Source organism: Protopterus annectens, chromosome 4.part0, assembly GCF_019279795.1.
Source record: "Protopterus annectens isolate FY-2018-M chromosome 4.part0, PAN1.0, whole genome shotgun sequence".
Lineage (NCBI taxonomy): Eukaryota > Metazoa > Chordata > Ceratodontiformes > Protopteridae > Protopterus > Protopterus annectens.
In genome coordinates, this window is record NC_056733.1 from 155,045,203 (window position 1) to 155,072,344 (window position 27,142).

The 27,142-nt window shown below is 40.7% G+C and overlaps 1 protein-coding gene and 1 pseudogene across 1 annotated transcript in view; one reads left to right on the plus strand and one right to left on the minus strand.

The window, feature by feature from the left end:
* DNAH9 (dynein axonemal heavy chain 9) overlaps positions 1 to 27,142 on the minus strand; it is a 3,419,770-nt gene that overhangs the window by 2,947,423 nt on the left and 445,205 nt on the right. Inside the window, exons 8-9 of the mRNA XM_044069722.1 lie at positions 19,759 to 19,875; positions 3,022 to 3,172 (exon numbers count right to left, since the gene is read on the minus strand). Of these exons, the coding sequence (XP_043925657.1) occupies positions 3,022 to 3,172; positions 19,759 to 19,875 (268 nt within the window). The remainder of the gene's footprint in view (positions 1 to 3,021; positions 3,173 to 19,758; positions 19,876 to 27,142) is intronic.
* Positions 13,589 to 13,731, plus strand: LOC122800550 (annotated as a pseudogene).

Consider the following 27,142-nt stretch of genomic DNA (forward strand, 5'->3'; position numbering starts at 1 on the left):
CTGGGCACATTACGGATGCTGTGAAGAGCACTTTTGTCTGACTTCAAAGACTGAAACAATACTAATTTCATGAACTTTAATTGTACTTTGACTTAGGAATGTGGTCCATTCCTGTCATGGTAATAGAAACCCAAAAGACTTTGAGAAATTAAAAAGGGAAAAGTTGCAAATGAACCCATATGTCACTAGATGGGTAGCCAAATGGCTCACTGGCAGAACGCATCTAGTCAACATCAGGGATTCCACATCTACCTGCAGACTAGTCACCAGTGGTGTACCACAAGGATCTGTGCTGGGCCCTCTGCTGTTTGGAATCTATTTCTCAGAAGTCCAGGTGAAAATAGATGGCCTGTGGCTTAACAAGTTTGCCAATAACTGATAACTGGGTGTAACCATTGAGTCCCCCAATGATGTTGACATGTTACAAAAAGGGCTTACACAGACAAATGATTGGTGCCAAAGCAAAATGCATTATCATCCCTTTCGGCAAAGGCGAAGTCCCCACAAATTACAGTACCCCCCTTAGCTCAATCCCTGTGGCGAGAGGTTTTGGAACATAGGTTGATAGCAACCTTAACTTCGATCACCATGTGTTCACAGTGGTAAGGAAGGCCTTCTATGTTGCACATCTCATAAGTAAGGGCATCACATCCAGAGCTAAGGATGTTATAATTCCCCTGTACTCATCCCTTATCAGACCACTAATAGAGTATTCTCCCTTCTGTATGTACCTCACCAGACATGTTCAGCAGCTGAGGAGACCTCAGAGGTTTCTCACCAAGAAAATTCAGGGCCTTCAATACATGACTTACATGGACGGACTGAAGGCCCTGTCACTGTGCTCTGTATTTTATAGGCTGCTGAGAGGTGACTTGTGACTGAGCAGTCTCTGACCCTGCCCTAATGGAAATGCTGCACATCCGCAAGTCATATTGGACAAGATTCACTTACTCTATTGATCTTAACCTAGCCTGTGACATTAACAGGACATGCTAGAGAGACAGATACGTCTCCCAGAGATTAACAGTCCTCTGGAACAAATTCCCAATTCATGTAAATCAGACAATGACCATATTTAAGCATAATTTAGACAGCTGGATGGGAGACTACAAATTTACCTCAGGGAAGTCACCTACGTCCATCTTGGATAAGAGCAGTCAGTGCTGATCATAGACTCAAGCTGCAAATATAGACCATACAACTTGGTCAATAAGGTAAAAATGGTATAACATGGCTAGGCTTATAAAGACCTAGGACCAATAGCCTAGTAACCTCCTATGAACCTATAAAACTTAATCTGTGTCCAGTTTGTTACTGTTACATGGATTACCTTCTCCATAAATATGTACAGTTTATACTAACTCCATGTCCCTGATTTTAGCCACATGTTCTTGACTTATAGAGGATTTGTCTCTAATTATCTGCTGTAGAGGGTGAAAGATATGTTGAGTTGCTGAGATTTTAAATGTTGTGCAGAAGGCTGGAATATTACCTTGGAGTGACAAACTGGAGTAGCGGTCATCTTTTCCAAAACAGAATCAGGAGAGGAAATGTTCCACTTACAGGGATACCCACTTCATAGCCTTCATCAGAAAAGTATATGCCAGGATGCTAATAAGAATCAAAAAGTCATGCATCTTACTCAGGATGAGTAAAGTAAATTCCAGGCTGACCATGGAGCAGTGGATCAACTCTAATTGCACAGACATCAGAGATAGTGGATCACAGGCATTTGGCAGTAGAGTTTATATATCGTTGTGAACATTAACAGTGCATATGACAACATATCCCACAATACCTACAGAAACATGTTACAACAGTATGGTTTCCCAGACTTAGTGCCACATGCTCATTAGTTCCTGTATTTGAGGAGGAGCAAGCATAGCCACAGCCTCATCATTGGGTCAGATACATTCAGCATAAGCACAGGACACTGCAAGCCACAGTCTCATTGTTAGGTCAGATACATTCAACTTAAGTGCAGGACACTGCCTGCCACAGTCTCATCGTTAGGTCACATGCAGGACACTGCCTGCCACAGTCTCAACATTAGATCAGATACATTCAGCATAAGCGCAGGACACTGCCAGCCACAGTCTCATTGCTAGATCAGATACATTCAACTTAAGTGCAGGACACTGCCTGCCACAGTCGCATCGTTAGGTCACATGCAGGACACTGCCTGCCACAGTCTCATCATTAGGTCAGATACATTCAACTTAAGTGCAGGACACTGCCTGCCACAGTCTCATTGTTAGGTCAGATACATTCAACTTAAGTGCAAGACACTGCCAAGGGCATGTCTTTTCTAACTTGCTGTTTGTTATTTTCATAGGCAAGGCACCAATATACACCCAAGGTCTGGAGAATATCCACTCAGGGATGTGGCATCTTTGCTATTTGCAAAATAAGGTGTCCTTTTAAATCAAGTGTCGGTAATCTCCAGCATGCACTGGGGCAGTCTGCTGCTGAGTTTGAAGAAGCTGGCATGAAAATCGCCTACTCCAATTCAGAGGTTCCTATACACTCATAGAAAACAGCTGACTGTCCTCTGCAGGTGAGATGCAGCAGCTGTCTCAATGGGATCAAAATATTAAGTAACTTGTGGTCCCTGTCACAAGTGAAGGTAAAGGGGGTCAAGAAGATTAACAGTGAATTGGTGCAGCAGAGGCAGTACACTGCAGAGTTTGTACTGAACTGTGGTGGAGACAAATGAGTTACAGTTTCTTGGTCAGTCTGTATCCCCAGCACCTATGGCCATGATTTTTCAGTAGTACCTGATGGAATACAATTGCAAAAACAACAAATTCTTATTGAACTGCCTAATGTACTAATCTACAGTAACTACTTTTTGATAAGTCTTCACATGCTTGGAGGTGGGATGAAAATTAACAAGGTAATCTGGACACTCGCCTAAAGCACTTGCAATACCATACATCATTCTTAGCACACTTATTTGGATTCTAGTTATAATCAGAACAGAAAACATAGGTTAAGTAAGCAGTCCTCCGAAGACATTACCTAATTCGGTCTCTTTGCGTATGTGCGTGTTGTATATTAATTTGGAAGCATCTATATCTTTGTCAAATTTTGCAACAAGTATGGGATATTTGTCATACACATCCTCTGCTATTAAGGGTCGTTCAAGCAGACCACCGAACATGTCCAGCAACTGCAGAATAAAAAAATAAATAAAAATAATTAAAACAACAGTAATGGATCAATTGTCATAGCACATCGTGTATAATATATCTAATAAGAAAAATAATGAGGCATTTGCATTAATAAAGCAAAACTGAATATTCAGAAATTACAAAAAAAGTTGTTTTGTTGAGATACATTCATGAAGTAAACAACTGGGCTGCCTTACCAAAAGTAGGCTAGGTTGCTAATTAATCAGATTTGCAGTACTTCTCAACAGATTTTACAAAGGGACTGTGGCTGCATACATTTCTGAATGGGTTAACCAAAATAATTCTAGAAAAGAAGGGCTGACATCATATGGACCCTCCCACACTCCTGTGCATGAGGGTGTGAGAATAGCACTATGCTGTAGTACCATCGAGTGGAAATCACGGGTACAACAGGTATTGGTCATTGACATTTAGGCTACCCTACAACTAAGGCTGCTGCATGTCAAACATTTTTGTAGTGGTCGGGAATTTGGGGTCTTAGTCAAGACATCTTGCTTTTAAGTGCTAGTCAGGTATTATGAGCAATTCTTGATGTCTGCATGCTACTTATGGACATTTTCTGTGTTTCTGTTTATTGCTTCTGCTTTATATTTGTGATGTAATTTTTTGAGCTGCAGTAAAGTTCTGCATCATAAAAGCCCTGTTGTAAAAGTAGTGACCCTAGGATATCTGTACAGTTGATAGTATGACCATTAGGACATAATTAAACAATTTGTTTAAACTTCTACCTCAAAAGCAGAAATTCAGTATACTAAATTAAAAATATAATTATTCTTTTCATAACAATTAAATATGTGCTTAGTTTCCAGATTTGTCATTTCACTACTAAAATATACTTACCTGTCCTGTTCTAGAATAAGCCTACATACAAAAACAAGGAATGAAGTCAAAAGAGACTCTAAGCATGTTACATTGCTCATACAAATATGGCAAATACTTTATACTTTTGCACGTTGATACAGATTAGGGGATGATCTGTACTGGTTTTGCAGAAAGTGACAGACCTATAAAATACCTTTAACAGGTATTGTATGTTTATGCATCTGCTTGCATTATGCATTTCTTTATATATTTTTCATGTTTCTACAGAGAAGACAAATGATCCACCAAAATATATATGAACTTACTCATTAAAATAGGATGGGACAAAGGTCACGAATGGTGTGTTTTTTGTACCCACTTTTTGTCTTTTCCAAAAGTGGGAACTCCAAACCCAACTTTCTTGACATAGGTTTTAGTACTTCTGATTCTGTTGTCAGTGACAGGGGGATGAGTAATTAACATCAATATCAGAGGAGCCAGCAAGAAGGGGTACAAATAACCTGTAGATGACAATTTCTCCTGTCACAGGGAAAGGAACTGGAATTTCTGCAGTAGCATGTGGAGTATAGAAGGTGTGTTCTACATGTAATTATATTTGCTGAGACTTTAGAATTTTGGCACACTGCAAGGCAGTACAAAGATGGCACAGAGGCCAACATCTCTGTGTACTATACTGTAGGTCTGACGCAATGAAACAGGCCAAGAAGCAGGAGCATAAACGAAAAATATTTCTACACCATCTCTGATGACAACCTATGGGTTCTTGGCTTTCATCTGCCACTATTCCAGTGGCAACTGTGGTGGCCAAAATGCTAGTGTTCATGGGAAAAGATACCCTCATAGAGCATTACCGGGGAGCAAGTAGGAATGAATGAGTAAATACAGCACCCTAGAAAAAGAAAGGTTGGTCTATGTGATTAATGCGAAAAGATATGACAACTCTAACATGGCAAACATCATAAAAGTCATGTATGAAAGTGAACAAATATTTTATACATGTTACTGCAATTGTAAACTGACACAGGGACAAAGAATGAACTATTAAGTGAGAGGTTCCATCTGTGTCACATATCTGTCTCCTTTAATGACACAAATCTGGTAACCCAATGAAAATGTGTGTATTGGTTCATAAAATCTACCTACAAAGCTGACTTTTTAAGGTAAATGGACAAAATTTGTCAATTCACTGTCTATGTCAGTTTCTGAAACATAATGTTATGATTGCAGGCAATCTTTTAAAAAAGTCACATGTGTCATAGTATGCTAGTTTTTCTGTCCATGAAATTATATATATTGCATGTTTGAAGACGAGCTACAAAAAGTCATACCAGGTTTCAGCCATTGCAGATATATTACTCTGAGGTAATCTGATCAATCTAAATGCATAAATGTACACAGAATGTGAAATTTATTTATCTGTGCGCCTTGCTGATGATATAAACCCAGACAGGAACAGGGGGTCCATTGACAGTCATTATCCAGCCAAACTTGATAAAATATAAATACATACCAAGTCTGTCATCGCTGTCTGAGGGGCTGCCAAGAAGGAAACACGAAGGAATAATGCTTCAAGGAAGGGGCCTAAACAGGCATAAGGAAGTATAACTGTAAAATGGATGTGTTATCGTGGTGCAGGCATTTCCTTTTTGAGTCAGAGTAATTCAAAGAATAGAGGAAATTTCAATGTGGGAACAACAAAGTTGGGAACAGATATAATCCTAAAGAAAGAAAGTGCAACTTTAACTATTAAATTTCACTCTTAAGAAGGCAGGTCCAAGGACAGCAACAAAGGAGGAAGAAACAGAAAACAAATGTTTACCTAGCACAGGCACAACAGTGGACAAAACAGTTAAGGAAATGATGCAGCAAAAGGGACAACAAAGTAAGACACTTCTGTGAGTGAGGAGAAGATAAAGAAGGCAATATCAGTAAAAGACGGTGCACAAGAAATGGAGGTAAGATGGAAGGCTAAAGGGGGTGGCAGTATCAAAAACATTGAAAACAGCAAACAGGAAATTCAGGAGAACAAGTATAAGTGGAGATAAGCACTCGTTAAATTAACAGAACTAGGCAGAAGAGAGTAAAATACATTGATGTAGTAACAAAGCTGACAAAGTGAGGACTGCAGGGATGATGAGGGGCAAGTTAGAGTCAAGAAATGATGTCTCTGCATCTGTGTCCACAAAAAAGCAAATGGGAAAATTATCCAGTAGGAAAGAAGAATGGGGAGAAAGGGACGGGGGTAGCCATTGGCAACAGTAATGTGAAACAGGACTGGAGAAGCTGTGAGAGTACAAGGCACAAAGGACACAGTGAAATACTTTCAACATTCTCAATCACTGGACAGTGGGGAGAGTCTGCAAAACTGGGAAATGGCTACAGTAATATCCCTCTACACAGTAGGCTACAATAAACTAGGGAATAAAGAAGTTATGTACTTACCATAACGTTCCATGTTAGTTGTTTATCTCGCCTTTATTCTCACTGATGGGTTCGGAGCCAATCCTCGGCTCCGACACAGCTGATAGCAAGCTCAAGGTTTGCCAGTAGCTCAAGACCAAGCCCCTTATCCCACAATGCACTGCCGGAATTACCTCAGATCTTGTTTGCTGCTATATACATACATATACATACCCTTTTATATATTTCTACCAAGAACACTTCCCAAAGGGGAAGAAGAAATACTGAATAACCAGGATGGTACTAGCCTCTAAGTCAACAGTCAGCCAGGAGGGGGAAGGAGGGAGGGACGTGAGAATAAAGACCAGATAAACAACTCGCATGGAACGTTATGGTAAGTACATAACTTCTATATGTGAAGTTGTTAAATCTCGCGTTTATTCTCACTGATGGGTTGCGTCCCTAGCACCCTCAACCTTGGGTGGCTCATGGGAGTATGTTCTTCAGTACCGTAGAACCAAAGGAAGACCTGTCCCTTGAAGCCCTATCTACTTTGTAATGCGTGATAAAGATATGAGGCTTAGACCAAGTGGCTGCAGCACAAATATTGTCAAGGGGCAATTTAGCTTGAAAAGCAGAAGAGGTAGAGACTGCTCTGGTAGAATGAGCTTTTGGTTTGTGTGTTAATGGCATGTTCGCATTTTCATAAACAAAGGATATGCAATCGGATAACCATTTAGATAAGGTTGTTTTAGCCACTGGATTGCCTTTTCTTGCTTCTGGGAAGGATACAAAAGTTGGTCTGATTTTCTAATATCCTTAGTTCTGTCAAGATAAAATCTGACCTGTCTGTGAACATCAAGTTTGTGCAGCATGTATTCCAATTTGTTAGAGTGGTTGCGAAAAAAGACTGGCAGCTCAATGACCTGATTGATATTTGACTCAGAACAGACTTTAGGTAAAAATGAGGGGTTTGCTCTGAGAGATACTCTATCAGCATGGAAAATCATGTAGGGTGGTCTGATAGATAATGCTTGAAGTTCTGACACACTGTGGGCAGAAGTAATGGCCACAAGAAATATTGTTTTCCAGGATAAAAGTTTGAGATCACAAGAAGATGCTGGTTCAAAAGGAGGAAGAATAATTTGAAACAGCATAAGGTTTAAATTCCAGGGAGAATAGGGAATTTTGATCTGAGGTCTCATATGAAGAACGTCTTTAAGAAAAGTCTTGGATAATTCATGGCCCACAACATTTGAGCCACCAAACCCAAGGTGGAAATTTGAGATGGCAGCTAACTGAACTCGAACTGTAGCAGCTGCTGCCCCTTCCTTAAAAATTTTTGTAAAAAATTCTAAAATAGAAGATAGCATTGCTCAGAAAGGGTCAATGTTCTGCATGTTGGCCCAAACTGAGAACCTTTTCCACTTACTGCCATATAATTTCCTGGTAGATGGCTTGTGAGAAGACAAGAGAATTTGTCTTGTATCTCCTGAAATTCAATGAAGCCTGGCAATTAGGAGAAGTGGATTAGCCAAGCAGTCAGTTTCAGGGACTGCAGTGAAGGATGAAGGTCCCCTGACGGGTGTGTCAGAAGGTCCGGAACTGGGTCTAGGATCCATGGATCTTCCAACAGATGATGGTGGAGAAATGGAAACCAAATCTGTCGAGGCCGGTAGGGGGCTATGAGTATAACAGTCCTTTGCTTTCTGTAAAAATCTGGGTATTAATGGGAAGGATGGAAATGCATAAAGGAGACCCGGGGGCCAATCATGTAAAAGTGCATCTCTCGGGGCATGACCGGGAGGTGGTATTAGGGCAAAGTAGCTTCTGCATTTTGAATTGATATGGCTGGCAAAAAGGTCGCAGCAAGGCTGTCCCATTTGCGGAAAATCAACTCCGCAACCGGTTGTTTGAGAGACCACTCATGAGGGAGCAATATTGCCCTGCTTAGCTTGTCCGCCATCACATTGGATTTCTCCGGGATGTGTGTTGCTAACAGAAAATGCTGGGACAACATAGCCCATTGCCAGACCCTGAGGGCTTCTCGACAAAGAGGTTAAGACTTGGTTCCGCCTTGCTTGTTCAAGTACCAGACTACTGACATGTTGTCCATCTGAATTGCAATAGTTCCTAGAGGGAGAGAGTCCTGAAAGTACTGCAACACCAGAAGCACCACTCTCAACTCTAGAACACTGAAGTGCAGATTTGATTCTTGATCTGTCCATGTGCCTTGGGACAAAGGGTCTTCCGATTGTGACATGAAGAGACATCAACCACCACCGAAGGTCTCTCCTGCAAGAGTCTGTAATGAGTATCATGTGGTGCATCGGTAGTTTCTGGTAAGACCACTGAGCGAAGAGGAGCCATTGAAGAATTTGCATATGCATCCTTGCGAGTGGTATAGCCAGGATTGCTGAAGCCATCAAACCTAGCACCTTCAATACCTCTGCTGCTGTAGCTTTGTTCTTTGACGCCAGTGAGCTGACGTTTTGGTGGAGAAGAAAGACTCTTTCGACAGGGAGACGTAGAGTGATAGTTGAGGTATCTAACACTGCAACTATAAAAATGGTATGCTGCAATGGCGATAAGGCAGAATTTTCGAAGTTGATTGTAATGCCTAATTGATGGCAGAGTGTCAGAGTGTATTGTGTTGCCTGAGTCAATTGATGCCTGGTGGCAGTGGTGAGGAGCCAATCATCTAGGTATGGAAACACCTGGAATCCTAGACGTCTCAGGTGAGCCGTGACCACTGCCATGCATTTGGTAAACATTCTGGGGGATGTAGTGAGACCAAAGGGCAGGGCACGAAACTGGTAATGATTGGCTCCCAGCCAGAAGCGCAGATGATCTCAGGAGCATCTGTTCATCTTTATGTGATAGTACGCGTCCTTGAGATCTATGGAGCACATCCAATTGCCTTTCCCTAGGAAGGGAAGAATGGACTGAAGCGTGACCATTCGGAACTTCTCTTTCTTTACGAACTGGTTGAGTCTGCTGAGGTCCAAGATAGGTCTCTAGTCCCCTGTCTTCTTTGGTACTAAAAAGAATCTTGAGCAAGTTCCAAATCCAACTTGGTCTGCTGGGACTGGTTGGATAACTCTTTTTTTCTAGCAATCTGTGGACCTCTACGATTGCTTGTTCCCTGAGACTGGGTGGATCATCTGGGATTCTCTTTACAGGAATGGGAGGGGAAGAGAATGGTACGAAATATCCTCTGGAAATGATGCTTTGTACCCAAGTATCTGATGTTATGTTTAGCCAGGCTTCTGGGTACAAAGACAAGTGACCCCCGACTGCCTCCAGAGCTGAACAGTTGGGCCCCCTTTCAGGGGCACTGGTAGGGTTGACCGGAGAACTGACCCCTGTCACCCTGTTGCTGCAGACCCTCTCTGCCACTGGGGCGGCGTCTTCCATTATAACCCCCTCCTCTGCCTCTAGAGGGGGTTTCTCTACATGTGTCCTGAAAGGCTTCCTGTGCTTTTCAGAACCATATTTTCTCTCCCCTAGGGCTCTTTGTGTAGGGCTGAGTAGGGGTCGAGAAATGGACTCCAATGGCAGATAAGGTCTTGCCTTCCTGCTCACACCTGGTTAAAGTTTCCTTTACTTTGGGCGCAAACAGTGATGAGCCATTGAATGGGGTATAAAGGAAGACTCAAAGTGTTCTTCAAATGAACACAGATGCATCCAGGCTTGTCTTCGAAGAGCAATGCCCGAACTAGCAGCTCTACTCGAACCATCAGCTGCATAGGATATGAGATGCATGGATGAGTTTACCACTGAGTTTAGGGCAGCGAGCTGGATGTTGACTTTGTCAGCCACCCCTGCAGCTAACTGTACCCTGGAGAGTATCTCCTAGCTCTTTCAGGAGAGCTCTCTGTAGTCTCGTAAAGTGGGTTAAGTAGTTCAGTGATCGCAGAAAAAAAGTCACTGAACTAAACATGCGTTTCCCATATCTATCTATGACCCTAGAATCTCTGTTAGGGGGATGGACAGAGGTGGACATCTCAGATACTTCCTTCTTGGTGGCTGCAGCTACCACCATGGCATCAACAGGCACTCCCTTTTGTCAAAAAAGGCTTGTCCACTGGGGCAGACATGAATTTGTTGGGCTTACGAGGAACAGGTTCCATGGCCTCCGGTGACTCCCACGCCTTACAAGAAATCAGTTCCATGAGCTCGTCGTAAGGCAGAGACACCCAAGAAGTGGAAGATTGAGATCCAAAAGCCTTCAAGAGCATGGACTCATCCTTAGTAGGGGTCTTGGACTGCCAATCACCCCTATGACTAAGGATCTCTATTATCTCTGCAAAGGAGATATCCTCAGAGGGGGATCGAGGGGACCCTTCTGACTCATCTAAGTCTGTATCAGATGTCAAAGACTCCTGTGGGGAGTCTAAGTGCCTCCTCTTGCACAGTCTCTTCCTGGGCACCTCCTCAGTGGGGGGGATCTGGGGAGGTCTCAGAGGAGTAGGGGATGCCCTGTGGGAGTACTTGAGGCTCAGGGTCTCTACGCTTAGAGGGACCTATACATGTAGAAGCAGACACAGGAGCTTGAGGGTAGAGGGAAGGCTGAACCGATGCTGACATTGTCTTTGGAGACAAAACTCTCCTCATAGCATCGAAGGCACCATGGCTCCGATGAGAAGGAGTGGACAGACCCGAGAGTACCTTCCGATCCTCCCACACCGAAACCCTGGGCTCCGAGCCTGAGGTAGGAACCAAGCTCATCCGAGCTGAAGCCCCGAGAGGAAGAGTCGGCACTGACAAATTGGTTCAACTACCCTCCCTGGACCCGACGAGAGAGCATCAGCTCCTAGAGTCCTCAGTCGATGCCATGGACATCCGAGTAGATGGAGCCGATAACACCAGTGTGGGTATCGGCTCCAAGGGTTCGACAACCATCAGTTCAGTTTCCTTCGGCTCTGAGAGTCCAGTACGGCTCAGAGGAGGAGTAGACAAATCCGGTTCCATGGTCTTCAGGGCTGACAACAATTTGCCAAGTCCTGGTGCCTGTAAAAGCTTCTGCACTAGCCGATCCATGTCCAAATCTGAAAGGCTGACTGAGGACTTAGCTGAATGCACCGAAGGTGCTGACTGGAGGAGAGGGAGACCGGCTCCAAAACCGAGAGCTGGCTCCGACTCAAAGGTACACTCGGTTCCGAGATCTGTGGAACCAATGACCCTCCTCCTGAAATTTTTGCCTTTTTTGTCATTTTGTCTGAAGATCTGGATTTTGAGGATTTGGAGGATGTGCTAGTACCCCTCATGGCTACTCATAACCTCAGAAAAAGATTGCTGTAGCAATCCTCTATCTATTAGCTTCCTCCTTCTCTCCAAGAGGACTCTTGAAGAAAAAGAATGGTAAATGCTGCAAGTGTCTTGGAGGTGTTTAGCCCCAGACAGTAGACACATTGGATGTGTCTGTCAGTGACGGACATTTTCTGCCCACAATCTGGGTATTTTTTGAATCCCGATTTAGGATGGGATTTCTCCTTTTCATCCGACATAGTTAATAACAAACAGTAAACTGAAAAAAGTAAGACAGAAAAAAAATCCTTACTCACTTGTAAAGATCCACAAAACTACTAAGCCCAAACAGGGCACTAACTATAACAATATAATTACAGATTACAAATATAGGGCTAAGAGGCCCACAGAGAAGAACACTGACTATTAGAAAGACTAATAAGAGTAAATAGGGTAAAGGCCCACACAAACCAAGAAGCCAACAGGGCACTAACTATTTAAACTGTCTAAAACTACATAAACTATATATTATATTAATAAACAACCTGATATGGACACACAACTGTTTTAGTAAGAAAAAGAAAAGGTTTTTATATAAACTTGCTGTTATTTTTCCCACAAATGGTTCGAGCAAGCTGAATCACCGAGATCTCTATTGCCGCGGCAAACTAGATCTGAGGTAATTCCGGCAGTGCATTGTCCAGCAGGGGCTTGATCTCGAGCTACTGGCAAACCTTGAGCTTTGCTATCAGCCGTGTTGGAGCCGAGGATTGGCTCTAAACCCATCAGTGAGAATAAACGTCGAGATTCAACAACTTCACATTACTGGTTAGAAAGCCTGACTTCAGCAACAGCAGGGAAAATGATGGCGATACTACTGATAGAAACAGTGACAGCATTCCTGTAGGGTAATAACTAGCTTAATGCAAAAATAATATTTATTTTCAAAGCATGGGTCACAGATGTTTAGTTTCTGATATTAAAGGCAGCATTTTAACATATTTTTCTTCTGTATCTTTTTATTTCTCCTCCACTGGATATGCTCAATGGCTCCACTTTACCCAACTGCCTATTCATTCCAGTGGGGTGAAAGGCAAGCATCCCTGTGTTAAGCAAAAGTCCATTTTACCCAGGGTGCCTGATTAGTGCATTCACTCCATTTACAGTGAGAGTCAAGTGGTAGGAATGAAAAAGCTTTCAGTTCCAACAAAGAGGCCTGCAATCCACCTTGGAGAACCCCCACCGCAAAGATTCACTCCAGCTCTCCCTAAGTGCTGCTTGCTGCAGAAAGTGTGCCTCTCCCTGCTAACTACTGCAACCAATGTAGTCGCATGAGGACAGTATGTGCTCGGTAGGCCTTTGCTCCATAGATGGAACACCAGGTACTCCCAGTAGGTGACACCCAAGCAGTGAGCCAGAGTCACCTCCTTCTCCCAGATAGGACAGATGGCAGCCCACCTTCTCTGTCCCAGCCCTTCCAGCACTTAAAAGCCACTAATCAAACATTTGTTTCATGGATCATAGTCAGGGATTCATCCTTCTATTCTATAGAGCTGGGTAAAGGACAGTATTTTTCCTGCAAGGTATCTGCCATCAGGAAATGAAATTTCCCTAAAGGAGAGGAACGTTATTACAGTTGGTGTTATATCTGTTAGAAACTTTACATGATGGGGTAATATGGGTTTTGTACCCAGAGAAATAAAATTTTCCTGTTTTTTTTTTTTTTTTTTTTGTATTTGGCAACGTCTGATTATTGAATTGATGAGTAACAGCAAATCTATTTTTCAACAGGTAACCATATATATGAATGCGAGCCAGGAAGGGTTTGTAGCTAAAACTCCCTTTAAGTTAAATCTGATCTAGTGGATTATCAAATATGACTAAGGAGACCCTGGTAGGTTGAGTTCATCCACCTTGAATTCATACTTATCTGGCAGGGGCAATATCATGATCACAAAGGTGGTTTCCCTAGGATGAGTTTCTTCCATTGCACACTTCAGTTGGGTTAACCCCTGTGATTTCCCCAAATGTGGGAAACTCATCTGCATAATCTATGGTTTCTTATCACACTACCCAAAATACAAATAACTACTCCACCCGTATTGCCTCCTCTCTCTTTAACCATACCACTATATCATTTCACAAGTTCAAAGTATTGTACATACCGAATGCCCAACCTCTCATCAAAACAAAAAATTAGTTCCTTTGCCAATATTTCTTCCTACAAATACTTCAAAGCACAATACTACTCTTATCTGGTGATATTCACCCCAACCCAGGCCCTTGCCAACAGCACTTTAACCATACTTGTACAGCACCCCCCCTTCCAACTGCCTCACAAATAACTCATTACGACCACAAGCCTCCTTAAATCTTTTTTGTCAATGAATATATAAAGCATTGTCAATAAAAGCACCAACCTTCATGCCTGGACTTCTCAATATAACCCAGATATACTTGCCCTATCTAAGACATGGTTAAAACCTCATATTACAAACTGTGAAATTCTCCACCCTCGTTATAATACTGTTCGACTGGATAGAAGTAAAAAACGGGTGGAGGAATAGCTATCCTCTACTCTGACCAACTCTCTCTCTCCCTCCTCTCAATAGCTATCCCTGATTTCAGCCCTGCTGAAATACTTATAGCAACCAGTAACCTAAATCAGCACAAAAAAACTTGTCATTGCAGCAATCTAAATACCCCATGGTAAGAACATTCCCATACTCAGGCAGTTTCTTTCTGGGATTTCTATATCACTCCCTATGAGGATATGTTCTATAAGGGTCTTTTTGGAATCTTGTTAATACTGCATCCCCTAGCTACTCTATAAACCTTTATAGCTTTACCCATCTGATCACTTTACCCAGGCACCAGCAAAAAAATTCCCAGAACGGCTCGGTGCTATCATAACCCTTCCAACCTACCTCCTTTATTGACCACATCCCTACCTCAGTAGTAAGACACTCTCCAAATCTTAACAAGAGCCACCAATACAGAGTCTCATAACCTTAAAAACTACAACCCTGTCACCCTAAATGAATTGCTCTCCACTGTAAACTGGTCATTCCTACACACATTACCCCTTAATGAGGTTGTCTAAAGCTTCAATATATTCCTAGAGGCCCTTACCACCCTGGCTCCCAGTAGAAAAATAAGGCTAAAATGTAATTCTACACCATAGCTAAACCAGTCAGCTCGATCACTTATGAACAAGAGATAGAGTGCCTGGAGAGCATGGAAAAAAATAACAACTCAGCTTTCCACCGGAACTTATATAAATAGCTTCACAACCAAACAAAAAAGAAGGTCCTACTAGACAAAAAAAAAAAAGTTATCAAAAATCTCTGAGCAACCCACATTCTAACCCAAAGAAATTCTGGAAGTCAATAAACAAATTACTATCTCCAGGGAACCTAGAAAGAGCTCTAATAATGGTCCCTCTATAACTAGACTTCAGGATACAAATTTGGATATTTTAAAACCCATATAGTCAAAAATGTTAATCAGAATCATGACCAAGCACAGTAAAAACATCTCAGGAAATATCTTTTATTAAAATTTATTAAAATATCTAACTCCTATTGACCATACTGAATAAGTACTAATTAACAGTATCCTCATGCCAAAAGTAAAACTTCTATATTTCTCACTGCATATTTTTAAGATGAATAAATACCCAAGTTTTATGGACATTTGGTTATTTATGCCGGTATAAACAATTGATGCACAAATTCTTTAAATACAATGAAGAAAACAAACATGGTGTGGCTTATTAATATTTGATCCTAGAAATTATTTAATCTGCCAGGAACAAATAGTTCCCTCCTCAAAGGTGATTCTGAAATTTTGAATCAGAATGATACTTTACCACAGCTGGTTAATTCAGTGGTATTTGATTCACAACATTCAGTCCATAACTTGTTGAAGACATAAACAATAATTCTAAATAGTCATCTATGATTGTTTAAATATTCTGTCCAAAGGTGTTAAGTATTATTAATTACAGGAAATATTTTATCTAATTTTTACTGCAGGTACAGAGCTAATAGATCTGACCTAATTTCTTTTAAATATCTCATGAACTAAAAACTGGGCCTGTTAAAATTTGAAGCTTCAGTAATAATGCTCCCAGTTTAGATTCTTTTCACATATAGCATTTGCTATTTACATAATAAACAAAATCAAGTTTGCTCACACTAGGGATATGGGGGTGGTCATACAATATTTGATAAATCTGAAAGTAAAGTTAAGGGTGATATATCTATTTTTACTTAAAAAAACAAACAGACAATAAATAAATAGGCCACAGTGCGGCATTTCTGGTTGGGTTATTTTTGTTCAGTGGATGCTAATTGACTATAACCACGTTTCACTTCATATGACATAACAGAGAACTACTGCAAGATAAGTTAGCTATCCACGCATTCATTGCATTAGCGATCATTCCAGTATTATCCAGAACAAGTCCTTCCTGACTTTATTAGTCATATCTCCCCTATCACAACTGTTGGCACTTGTTAACTGAAGGGAAATATTTTATATCTCTTTACTGAACAATTATTGTCTCTGTGATGGCTTGGAAGAAGTAGACATTCTAAGAAGCACATTTAGTCAGTATGAAAATGAGTAATGAATTTTAGAAAAAGAGCTCTACATCTACAAAATTATTTAGTAAGTACTGTATAGTGCAGTGAATACGCAGACAACATATTTGGCTTTCTGACTGTATGAAAATATTCACTGTTTTTATCTATATCATGTACTTTGTTTCACGGCTTAGTATCTTCATCCTTATCAGGTGACATTTAGCTATCATTGATTTTGAGTTGCTACTCTCATCGACACTTAGCTTGGTTGGGTGAAGACCAGTGTGAAAAGCTATTATCATATTTCTACAAAGTAAGACTTTCTACTTTACATCTTACAACCACAGGAAGTGGTATGTAATGGGTACTGTTAGTGTAACACACGCTAAACATTTTGGTACACAAAGTTAGCTAAACCCGTTCTACTGCATCTTAGCAATGAAATGCCTCTTTGTTAAAATGGGGTGTCACTCTTACCCTTCACATGTGCATTTAAAGAGAACAATCTGGTATGCGGTCCATGCCTCCACGGCTGACTGGAGACCAAGGCTTGCCTCCAAGAGTGGGTCACTTTAGTCTGTATCATTTGACTGGAAGAATGTTTTCATGTACTTTATTCTGCTGTTGTCCTTTGTGTTCTGTCAACTGTCTGCAACTTATCTGTACATCAAGCCAAGGTAGCCCTTGTTCTCCATATTTCACCCATCATCATCTGTGTTTTGAGGAATTATACCATATCAGTTTTCAATAAATGTACAACCTGTCAATTCCCACTACATCGATGGACCATTTTATCAAATATTGCAAACTTCAGAGGATATAAATGTCTCACTGATTTGGGTTTGAAAAAACAGAGGGTGTGATTAGCTTGCTCTACACTTCACCAAGGACCTTCAAGTTATTTTCAGTGACATAATTCTGCATTGTAGTGCACTCAAGAAAATGTACCATATCCATATTTTTTCTTACACCTACCTAAGACTGGAGGCTACAACAGCAGTTAGATATATGGAGACTATAGGTCCACCATGTGACCGGCAACAAGGCTCCTTAATCTAGTGTTATTCTCACAGCCACTATATGATTTGTATTTTCCACCCTACAATTTCCATGAATGGAATGGCTAAGTGAGGAGGAAATGAGGGTCAGTAGTGAAGGTAAAAGCCTAGAAAAGTAGAACAGAAAAATAGGTATCTCTATGGTAGACTGCAAAGTAAAAGTTCAACATTGTACCGACAGTTAACTTCCATGCCTTCTCTGCTTCTCTCAGACCTGTTCTTCCTTTTACAGTTGGCTCTGTAATAAACTAAGGTCATTTTCAAACTTAGATCACTGACACAGTAGGTTGGTAAATGGTCTTCAAGCAAAAAACATCACCCTTGCATACTTTTTTCTGGGGAAAATTTCTCATTAATTTGTCTGAAACTCCTTATGTGTTATCCACTGACAGATTTTTCAAATATATGGTACAGTGAGAGTACAGTATTAAAGCCAGGGTTACCACCTGTCCCCCTTTACACAGATCAGTCCCTATTTGGACACTTCGGTCTTGCAAAAACAAAAACAAAAACAAAACAAAAAAAAACATGGAAAATGGCAGATATCCTGAGATTTTAGGACAAAATTATTTCATACGTTTCCTTTAATACTTACAAAATAATTGTTTTATGCATCTCAAACATATTATAATATACAAAACAATATAAACAGCTCAAATTCTGCTAGAGTTTGCTTTTATTTTGACAAAGAAGTGAAGTCCAGGCCTTTGCACTGGTTGGGACATGGCTTATCATGCAAAATCTCACATTTCCTTAAAAAATGTCCTACTTTGGACATCTGAAAAGGAGAAAACCCCATTTCAAGTTGATGGTATACACCCTTTGCTGGGATATCAGTCCTGATTTAGGGTGACCCTACTACAAGCTCATGCCATTAGGTTGCAGCAAGAAGATCCAACATGCTTCTGTTTTAAATGTTTTTAGTTGACTCGTATATTTTTACAATAAAAATGTTTGCTTAGTAATAACAGCAGATGAATCAAATGCTCACAACAATAACAATCATATGCAAATCAGAAAAAGAACAAAATGTGAAAGAGAAATACAAATGGATTACAACTATGTAAAACTGAGATGCAATCACTGGAAAGCCACAGCACACCAAAGCTGGAAAATAACCTGTGACCCCAATTATACAGATTGTAAGTGTTTTTTGTATATCCCCAAATTTATAACTCCTTGGCTGCAAAACAATGAAAGGGAGAAGCTCCCCAAAATTGAGTGCAGTGATGTTATGCAATCACTTGTTTCAATCCAGTACAACTGAATAAGTCTTTTTCAACAGACCAGTGACTAAGGAAACACAACACAACCAATGCCAAGATATATGCACACTTATGTATAATTTTAGCCCCTCTCACCCAAAAATATCTTATTTTATCAAGGCATATGACTTTGAAGACTTATTTACAGAACCCACATTTTCTATATTCCTTCTGTTCAACTGTGTAGATTTTGTTAAATTAAAAATCTGGGTAGATATTTTATAATTTTGGTTATTCAAGGAATATTTCATGACCGCTGCCCCAGTGGAATGTTATAGTTTTTGACTGTTCATATACCGGCATGGAAGCCTACAATCCAATAATGTCTTTAAGCATCTTAATCGATAATAACTATAATTAATAATTATACCTGTTACAAGTCTGAACTAAGGTATCCACGTGCTATCTATCCCCATAGGTCTGTAAAACTTGCTTCTATTTGCTGTCTTATCAGTGATTTAGACCCACAGTGTCTCTGAACTGCTTTGCATTTCTAATCAAAGAATTCAGTTATTCAACTACTAAAGCTTTGCTATGCTGTTTTGATTTTTGTATATTCTTCTGCAGTTTCAGTCCTACATCCTACTACAAAGTACTTTAAAAACTGTTTTCTTTTCACTTCACCATACTAAATAAATAACTCTCAGATCAGACTTTCAGAGACTACCTCACTGTTTTCTAATATATGAAATATTGCACCTTATGAAGAGATAAAACATATATGTAGATAAATAATTTGCTTCCAAAATCATCAAAAGTCTCCATCTGCAGTTTATATGAAAGTACTTGAAACAAGTGCCATCACTTTCTGGTTTATGAACTTGGCCTGTGTCATTTAACAACAGCATGGCAGCATCCATGCTGTGCCTGTCACTGGCTTCAGAACGTAAATGACAGGAATATACAAAACTACTGAAGGCTTGGCCTTTTGTGTTCTGACTGAATGAGCACATTTCATTGCTGCACTCTGAAAAAGTCACTGCAAAGGGCAATAGCAAACACAGTCCCAATATTTCTTTATAAAATGCTTCCTAAATATTTGAAAAATCAGAATGAACCACGTAAAAATGCTAAAAAGAACTAAAAAGTGCTGTATACACATTGTGAACACAAAATGTACACAGCTACACGGTAAACTAGATGTACACCGATGTTTATCTCCTTGGTAACTATTACAAACCTTAAAGGCATGTTCCAGGTCAAGAGCATCTTCAAAGGCGAGGCAGAAGACAGTTCCCAATCTCCTGTCCATATCTTCCACTTTTTGCCTGAAGTCTAACACATCTTTTTCAAATTCCTAGGAAAATTATTGGTATAGTTAAAACATCAAAATGACAAGGTTCATTTAAAAATAAGAACAGTACTTTACATCAAGGCATTCTGAACATTCTGTACAATCTGTCAGGTAAAGGATAACAAAGTATTTAAACAGTGCAGTAGCACAAACCTCAGAATGCAAGGCATATTATTAAGGGTTTATGAAAGACCAGATCAGAGTCTACAGTATCCATGTTGAGAGAACACTGTCTGATATTAAATGACCTCACAGTACATTTAGCAAATCTGAAATCCAGATGGTGTTAACAAGCATTTCATCATGCTGCCAGAGGTATATCTAACAGACTAACAACACAGATGCAGGGTTATGCTCATGGAGAGACCATAATGAACAAACGGGAACAGAAACTGACCTACACACTTGTGCCACAGCAGGGGCTATCTAAATAGGCACCAGTTAGGCAGCCACATTTTAAAAATGAAATACAAATGCATATACTGAGGCAACATTGTAAATTATAGCAGGCTGGATTGTTGCAGGCAGAGTTGTTTTAGAACACATCTCAGAATAGCAAAGAAATGTCATTGTTAAACCGCTATAAAATTATCCGCTATAAATGAATTTTGTCTGGAATAAAAAGATCACTTAATTTAAAAAAGATGCATAAGAATACAGAGATGCACACTAGCCCTGTGGCACAGAGGGGTAAAGCCCTGCCTGCACCCATTTTAATTAGTGGTAAGAATGCTGTGCTGACTGGGAAGAGAAAGATAACAGCGGGTGTCCAATGCCACTTAACCCATCTGGGGAGGGGGTCAGCTTAACTCAAGGGAATGGTGACACCTGCAGCAAAGAGCCCAGGGTGCCCACACTACACAGCTGAGAGACATTTAGCTGTGAAGTTGCACATGCTCAGTATCCTGCAGCAATTCTGGAGTGCACAAGCCACCAACTGACAGAATGGCTCAGTCCATAACACCTGACTCTCACCTCCACCAATGAATAAATGGGCTGGAAGAATCTCATCCCTGATGGAAGAAATGAGAGGGTTGACAAGGAACAGGAATAGACAGCCATTGGGGTGATCCTGTGGACCCAAAACCAAAATAAAATAAAAGTAGAGAGCTGCCGTGTAGACATACTGCTTCTTCTATACAAAGTAGCCAAAATCAGTGTTTAGGTTTATTATTACTGATACAATCAAAATGCTTGCAAAATAATCAGATGAGAAACAAAACATGTACTCCCATGTAGGATAACACTTCATAAGGCTTAACTTTGAAATAAAGCATTATTTACAATATTATCATCACAATGAAAATAATTAACCATCCAATACATAACTAGTATGTCCTCTGAGACTACAGCAACAATTCAAAATGACAGTCACTTCAATAAAAGAAGGCTTGAAAACATTTCTGAAGGCTACATTAGGGCCATTCATCTCAGTGTTCTCAAAATGTTTGATTACCTTCTTAGAAATACTATTTAACTGAAGTATTTAAAATTTCATAAAAATACATTAGTAAGATATATCCAATCCAGTCTAATGAAAATTATAACATTTTTAGTTTTCTGATTAGACACAAGATCAAAAATGCCACTGGTGAAACTGCCTTCTTCAGATTAAGACATGGTGTTTGGAAGAACCTTCTAAATTACATAAAAAATATTACAATCTTTCAAAACCTTAGAAACTGTGGTGGTGGTGCTGCGGTAGCGTTGTCGCTTCACAGTAAGATGTTGTCCTGTTCGATTCTCAGCTAAAGCATCTTCTGTGTGAAGACATGCGTGAACGGGCATACTTTCATTGAAGGTTGTGTGTCAGGGCTGGCAACTCGGCACATAAAAATCTACTGCCAATCATTAGCGGACCGGAGTTCCGCTGTGGCGACCCCTAACTGGGAAAAGCCGAAAGATACAAGAACAACAATCTTTCAAAACCTTACTGAAGGAACACTTACACGAGGAAACAAAGTGTAATTGCTTTTGGGATGCGGGATAACTGCATCCATCACGGCTTTAGCCCATGAATGACTTAGTCCCATCACTGATTTAGCTTTTACCCTGAAATGGGAGACAATGCTCCAGCTAAACCAACAACTGATCTTGTGTATATAACTGTAGAGATAATGTGTATATAGCCATTTTATAATGCATCCTTATAGCAACTTCTGTTTTCCCAAACAGAGATTTTCTTAAAGTTTATATGTCAATAGTACTCCAACTTTATCTTTTCTTACATCAGATTGTTCTTCAGTTTCACCACCTTACTTCCAACCATATGTAAATACATCCTCATTTTATAGTCATCATTTTTGTCACTACTGTTATCTAGTTATTATTTGGCATCTCATATGCCCGGGACATGACTTAAAACAGTCAGTAGACTAGCTCACTTACCCATTTAAAAAATTGTAATAAATAAATAAATGATCTTGTATGAAATAAATAAAAAGGATTATACTATGGGAACTTCTTCCAACATTACCTCTTTCCATTCCATCTTTGAGTAACATGCTTTTTTCTTTTCCCAAGTAGTCCTGCTCAGAACTGCAGGTTGCCAGATTATCCCAGCAAGAAAAGATCATAAAACAAGGAATCAATCCTGAATGGGACACCAGTCCATTGCAAGACACACAGATACATAGACAAACACATACATGGATCTTCATGCAGACTTGTGGTAATTTGGAAAATAACATAAAGTACAGTCGTGTAAAATCTTACCATAACAGTAGATGTTCTTCTCTTCACTCTCACAGTATTCTTCATAGAAAATATGTCATGTCCAGGGCAGCCCGACACTCAGTCAGTATGAAAAAGCCTAAAAAAAGATATTGTATGCACCATACATCACATTTATGCTCCCCACACAGAATGAGGGCATAAAAGGGACGTATGGATGCAACTACCTAGAAATGAATCACCCCAGAAAAGAACAGTCACCATAGGACAAAGGAGTCCATGCACATCCAGAAGGAAAAAATGCAGAACAAACAAGAGGTGGTTGAAGGGAGGGAACAAATACTGCAACCATGAAGTGAAGGACATCTACTCTTATGATAAGATTTTACACAAAGGTACTATGTTCTTCTATATCACTGTTGCAGTATTCTTCAGATAAGGGAGAGTGGAAAAGCTCAAGAAACAGAATGGGAGGTAGCAGGCTAAGAAGAGCCCTCAACGTACCCACATAAAATGATTTCAGCAAAACCTGCTGTGGCCTGAGAAATTATATCCAACTCATAATACCTAGTAAAGGTATGCACTGAAGAACCAAGTGCCAGCTTCAAGGATGGAATTGGTGTCCATCCCCTTGAAGTAGGCACCAGAAGAGGCTCTAACAGAAGTAGACACAGATTTGCAACGAAAAGAATAACTAAAGGAAATGGCCTTAGGTATCCAGGAGGATATGGTTTACTTAGAAACAGCCAAACCCAAGGTCCTAGGATGAAAAGAAACAAAAAGCTGATCAGACTTACAAATAGTCCTAGTTTTATCCAAATAATACCCGAGCTGTCTGTGCAAATTCCAAGGTATGCAGGACTCACTCACTAGAAGACTGAGGGGAATGGGAAAAAGAAAGGGATTTCTACCTACTAATTCAAGGAGAACTCATTTATTACTATAAAAGAAGGATTAGTATGAAGGGCCACCCTGGCCCTGTGAAAAACAAAAAAGGAGGAATGGCCATAAGGGCCTGGAGCTCAGAAACCCTCTGAGCAGAAGATCTGGCAAAAAAAAAACAGTCTTCCAGGTACAATGTTGCAAATAAGCAGAAGCTACAGGCTCAACGGAACCTGAATTAATTTTTCCAAACAAAATTATGGTCCCAAAGAGGAGCAATAGGTTTTCTTGGAGGTCTAATATGCAGGATGCCTTAAAGAAGTTGTTTGATCTCAAAACGAGGATTCAAGGGCAGACAAGCAGAAATGGCTGACAAATGGGCCTTCACAGAACACAGAAGAATAGGTTAAGCCAGACTGGAGCAACTCAACCAAATAAGAGAGGACCAGAGGGACCCCCACTGAAAAAGGGTCCTGGTTATATGCATGGCACCAGATCAAAAATCTTTTCCATTTGGACATAAAAGATTTTCTCATTGAGGGTTCCCTTGCCTCCTGTAAAGTCCTGAGCATATCATCAGGAAAGAGGTGCCTGAAAGAGATCAAAACCCTATCACCCACAATGTCAATTGCAGAGTGGACAACTGGAGATGAAAGAGAGACCCCCTTGTCCTGTATGAGGAGATCCAAATGGTGAGGTAACTTGTGATGATTGTCCCCGGCCAGATGCATTAAGAGGGGGAAACAGTGCTGTCTCAGCCAAAACAGAGTCACTAGCAAGAGTTTTGAGGAGTTCAGCTGAATCTTTTGTAGGACTCTTGGAAGCTGAGGAAGAGGAGGGCAAGCATAAATAAACATCTCCTTCCAAGAAAAGGAAAGGGCACCTGTCTTCCATGCTAAATGGTGTGACACTCTGGAAAAGAAGAGAGGAAGCTGCCTGTTTAGAGGGGAAGAAAAAAAAATCTACCTGAGGAACACCCCCTCTGATGGGCAATATATAGAAACACTTCTCTGTGAAGCATCCATTTGTGAGCCTGTGTTTTGGACCTGCACAGAGATTCTGCCATTAGATTGTGCTCTGAAGGAATGCATATTGCCTAAAGAGTTAAATGATTACTGAAAGCCACTTCCCAAGCTTGAAGCCCCATCCTGTAGAGGAGGTAAGATTTTATGCTCTCCTGCTGGTTGACATACCACATTACTGTAGTGTTATCTGCATACACTTTCAAGGAGTCTGGAGAAAATATGGGGTGAAAAACCTGAAGGTCCATATAATCAGAGCTCTCATCTCTTTGATGTTGATATGGTCTGACTTCTGATGGGGAGGCTAAAGACCTTGAACTTTCAGATGACCAAGAGAAGCCTCCCACCCCATGTCTGAGGCATTGGTGAACAACTCTTGAAAAGTGACTGGAGGCTGAAAGGGCCAGCCTGGGCTGAGAGCAAACAGTTGAATCCACCACTCAAATTCCTTCTTGAGACAGGGAAGAAGAGATACACTGAGATCCAGAGGATGACTATGCTGTAGCCAAACTGACCTGAGATACCACTGAAGCTCCCCCATATGCAGTCTGGCAAGAGGAAGCATTGGAATAGAAAAGGCCATGAATGCCGGGGCACAAAGAAACTCCCTGGCTAGCATGGCTCTCAGAGGAAGAAACGACTGAAAGAAGGCGGTCAGCAACAGTACCTTTAGTGGTAAAAGAGAGGTCAACATTAGCACCATCTGAATCCTGCATCCCAGATACAAATGATCCGGAGAGGGAGTCAGGATGGACTTTTGGAAGTTGACAGTAAACCCCAGACTCTGAAGAAGAGAGATGGTGAGCTGCAGATCCTGTAACAATTGACTGGGAGAAGGCATCTGAAACAACAGGTCATCTAGATAAGGAAAAAAAAACAGAATGCCTTGGAGCCTGCAGAAGTCAGTCAAAGGAGCTAGGCATTTTGTGAATACCCTTGGGGCAGTAGAGAGGCCAAACAGTAAAGCAGAGAACTGAAAATGAGTGGAAGACACAGAGAAACATAAAAAATTCCTGAAGAGAGGGTGAATAGGGATACAAAGGTAAGCATCTTTCAGGTCCAAGGATACCATAAACACCTGGGGTAATAAAAGAGTAAACAGAGTTTGAAGAGTAAGCATCCAAAAAGAAGGTATCTCGAAAAAGGTGTTGAGCCTGGGAGAGATCCAAAATATAGTCTCCCAAGTGCCCTCCTTTCGGGAACCAGGAACATTCTGGAATAAAAAACCCTTTCCACTTGGGAAGGGGGGGCAGGTTGAATGCTTTCTTGGTTCAGCAGGGACCCTAGAACCTCTAGGAAATGAAGAAGTTCCTCTAGATGAGGATGAGGAATCCATGAAAAAGAAGGGAGTGATTTCCATACCATGAACTAACCCTGACAGATGACAAAAAAAAAAAACAAGTGTCTAAAGTGATGAGGTGCCAATTTGGAAGACAAAGGGAGAGCAAAAGGGACAAATGAACCCGGTCTAAAAGAAGGGGAGGTGTATTGCCAAAGATAAGCAGGCTTATCAGTTAAAGAAGGCTTGCTTCTGGGCCACAGAAATCTGAGAAGCCTTAGCAGAGGTGGCCCACCTCCCACCCTTCCTCCCCTTAGAGGCCTGGTGGGATTGCCCACAAACAAAAGCAGACCTAGAAGGATAATTCCTGTGGAACTTAGGTATAGCAAAGATAAAAATATGTTTAAGGTCTTGCAAGGCTCTGCCTTTCTCTTGAATAGACTCAAACATGTCAACAGCAGCAGCCCCAAAAAGATGTGTATTATCCAAAGGGGCATCCAACAACTTGGCCTTAATGTCCTCAGGTACAGACTGAAGATGAAGCCAAGAATAATGCCTTATGATGGACCCAAAAGCTGCAGCTCTGAAAGAGGCATCAGCAGCATCATAGCTACTCAGAGTGGTGAGCCGCTTGAGAAGCAAAACCTAAAAAAGATAAGGCAGAATATTTGCCTTCAGAATTAGGGAGGACAAATATAATCTGACAAGCCTGAGCAATCAAAGTCAGAGCATACCTGGTCATGTGAGTCTGGTAATTAATAGCCCCAAAGGTCAAAGTAGAAGCAGTATAAACTTTCTTGACAATCCTCTCCATTGCCCTACTATCTTTATCAGAAGGCAAAAGTTTGGAAGAGGGCAAAAGTTTACAAGATTTGTCAGAAGAGACTGATACCACAGCAGGATCAGCAGAAGGACATTTTAAATAAAAATTGACAGTCCTCAGGAACCTTACAGAACCTATCAGGTCTCTTAGGAGCAGGAGTCTGAGAATCAAGAGACATGGAAGCAGCAATGAAAGTATCTAACAAGGCAGCCAACACAGGAAGAATTGTCGATGGTTTAGAAGTATATATCTGAAGCAACTCATAATATTTTCTCTGAATATCAGATACATGAGAAGAATCCCACTTAAAGAATTCCATTAATCTAGCAATTGTGCCCCCCAAAGGACAATTTCTTGAAAGATGACTCAAGGCTAACAGACTTCTCTTCATCAGAACCATAAGCCAAAATCAAATGCCTCTGTGAAGAATAGGATAAAGACCCCTCAACCAGATGATGAATCGTCATTCAAGGAATCTGATTCCCTAAGCTGTTTCAAAGGGGTAGAGGCCCAAAGAGGAGCAGGTACTGAAATCCCTTGTGAAGGCTTTAGGGCCATTAAAGCAAAAAACAAACCCTGAGTAAACTCCTG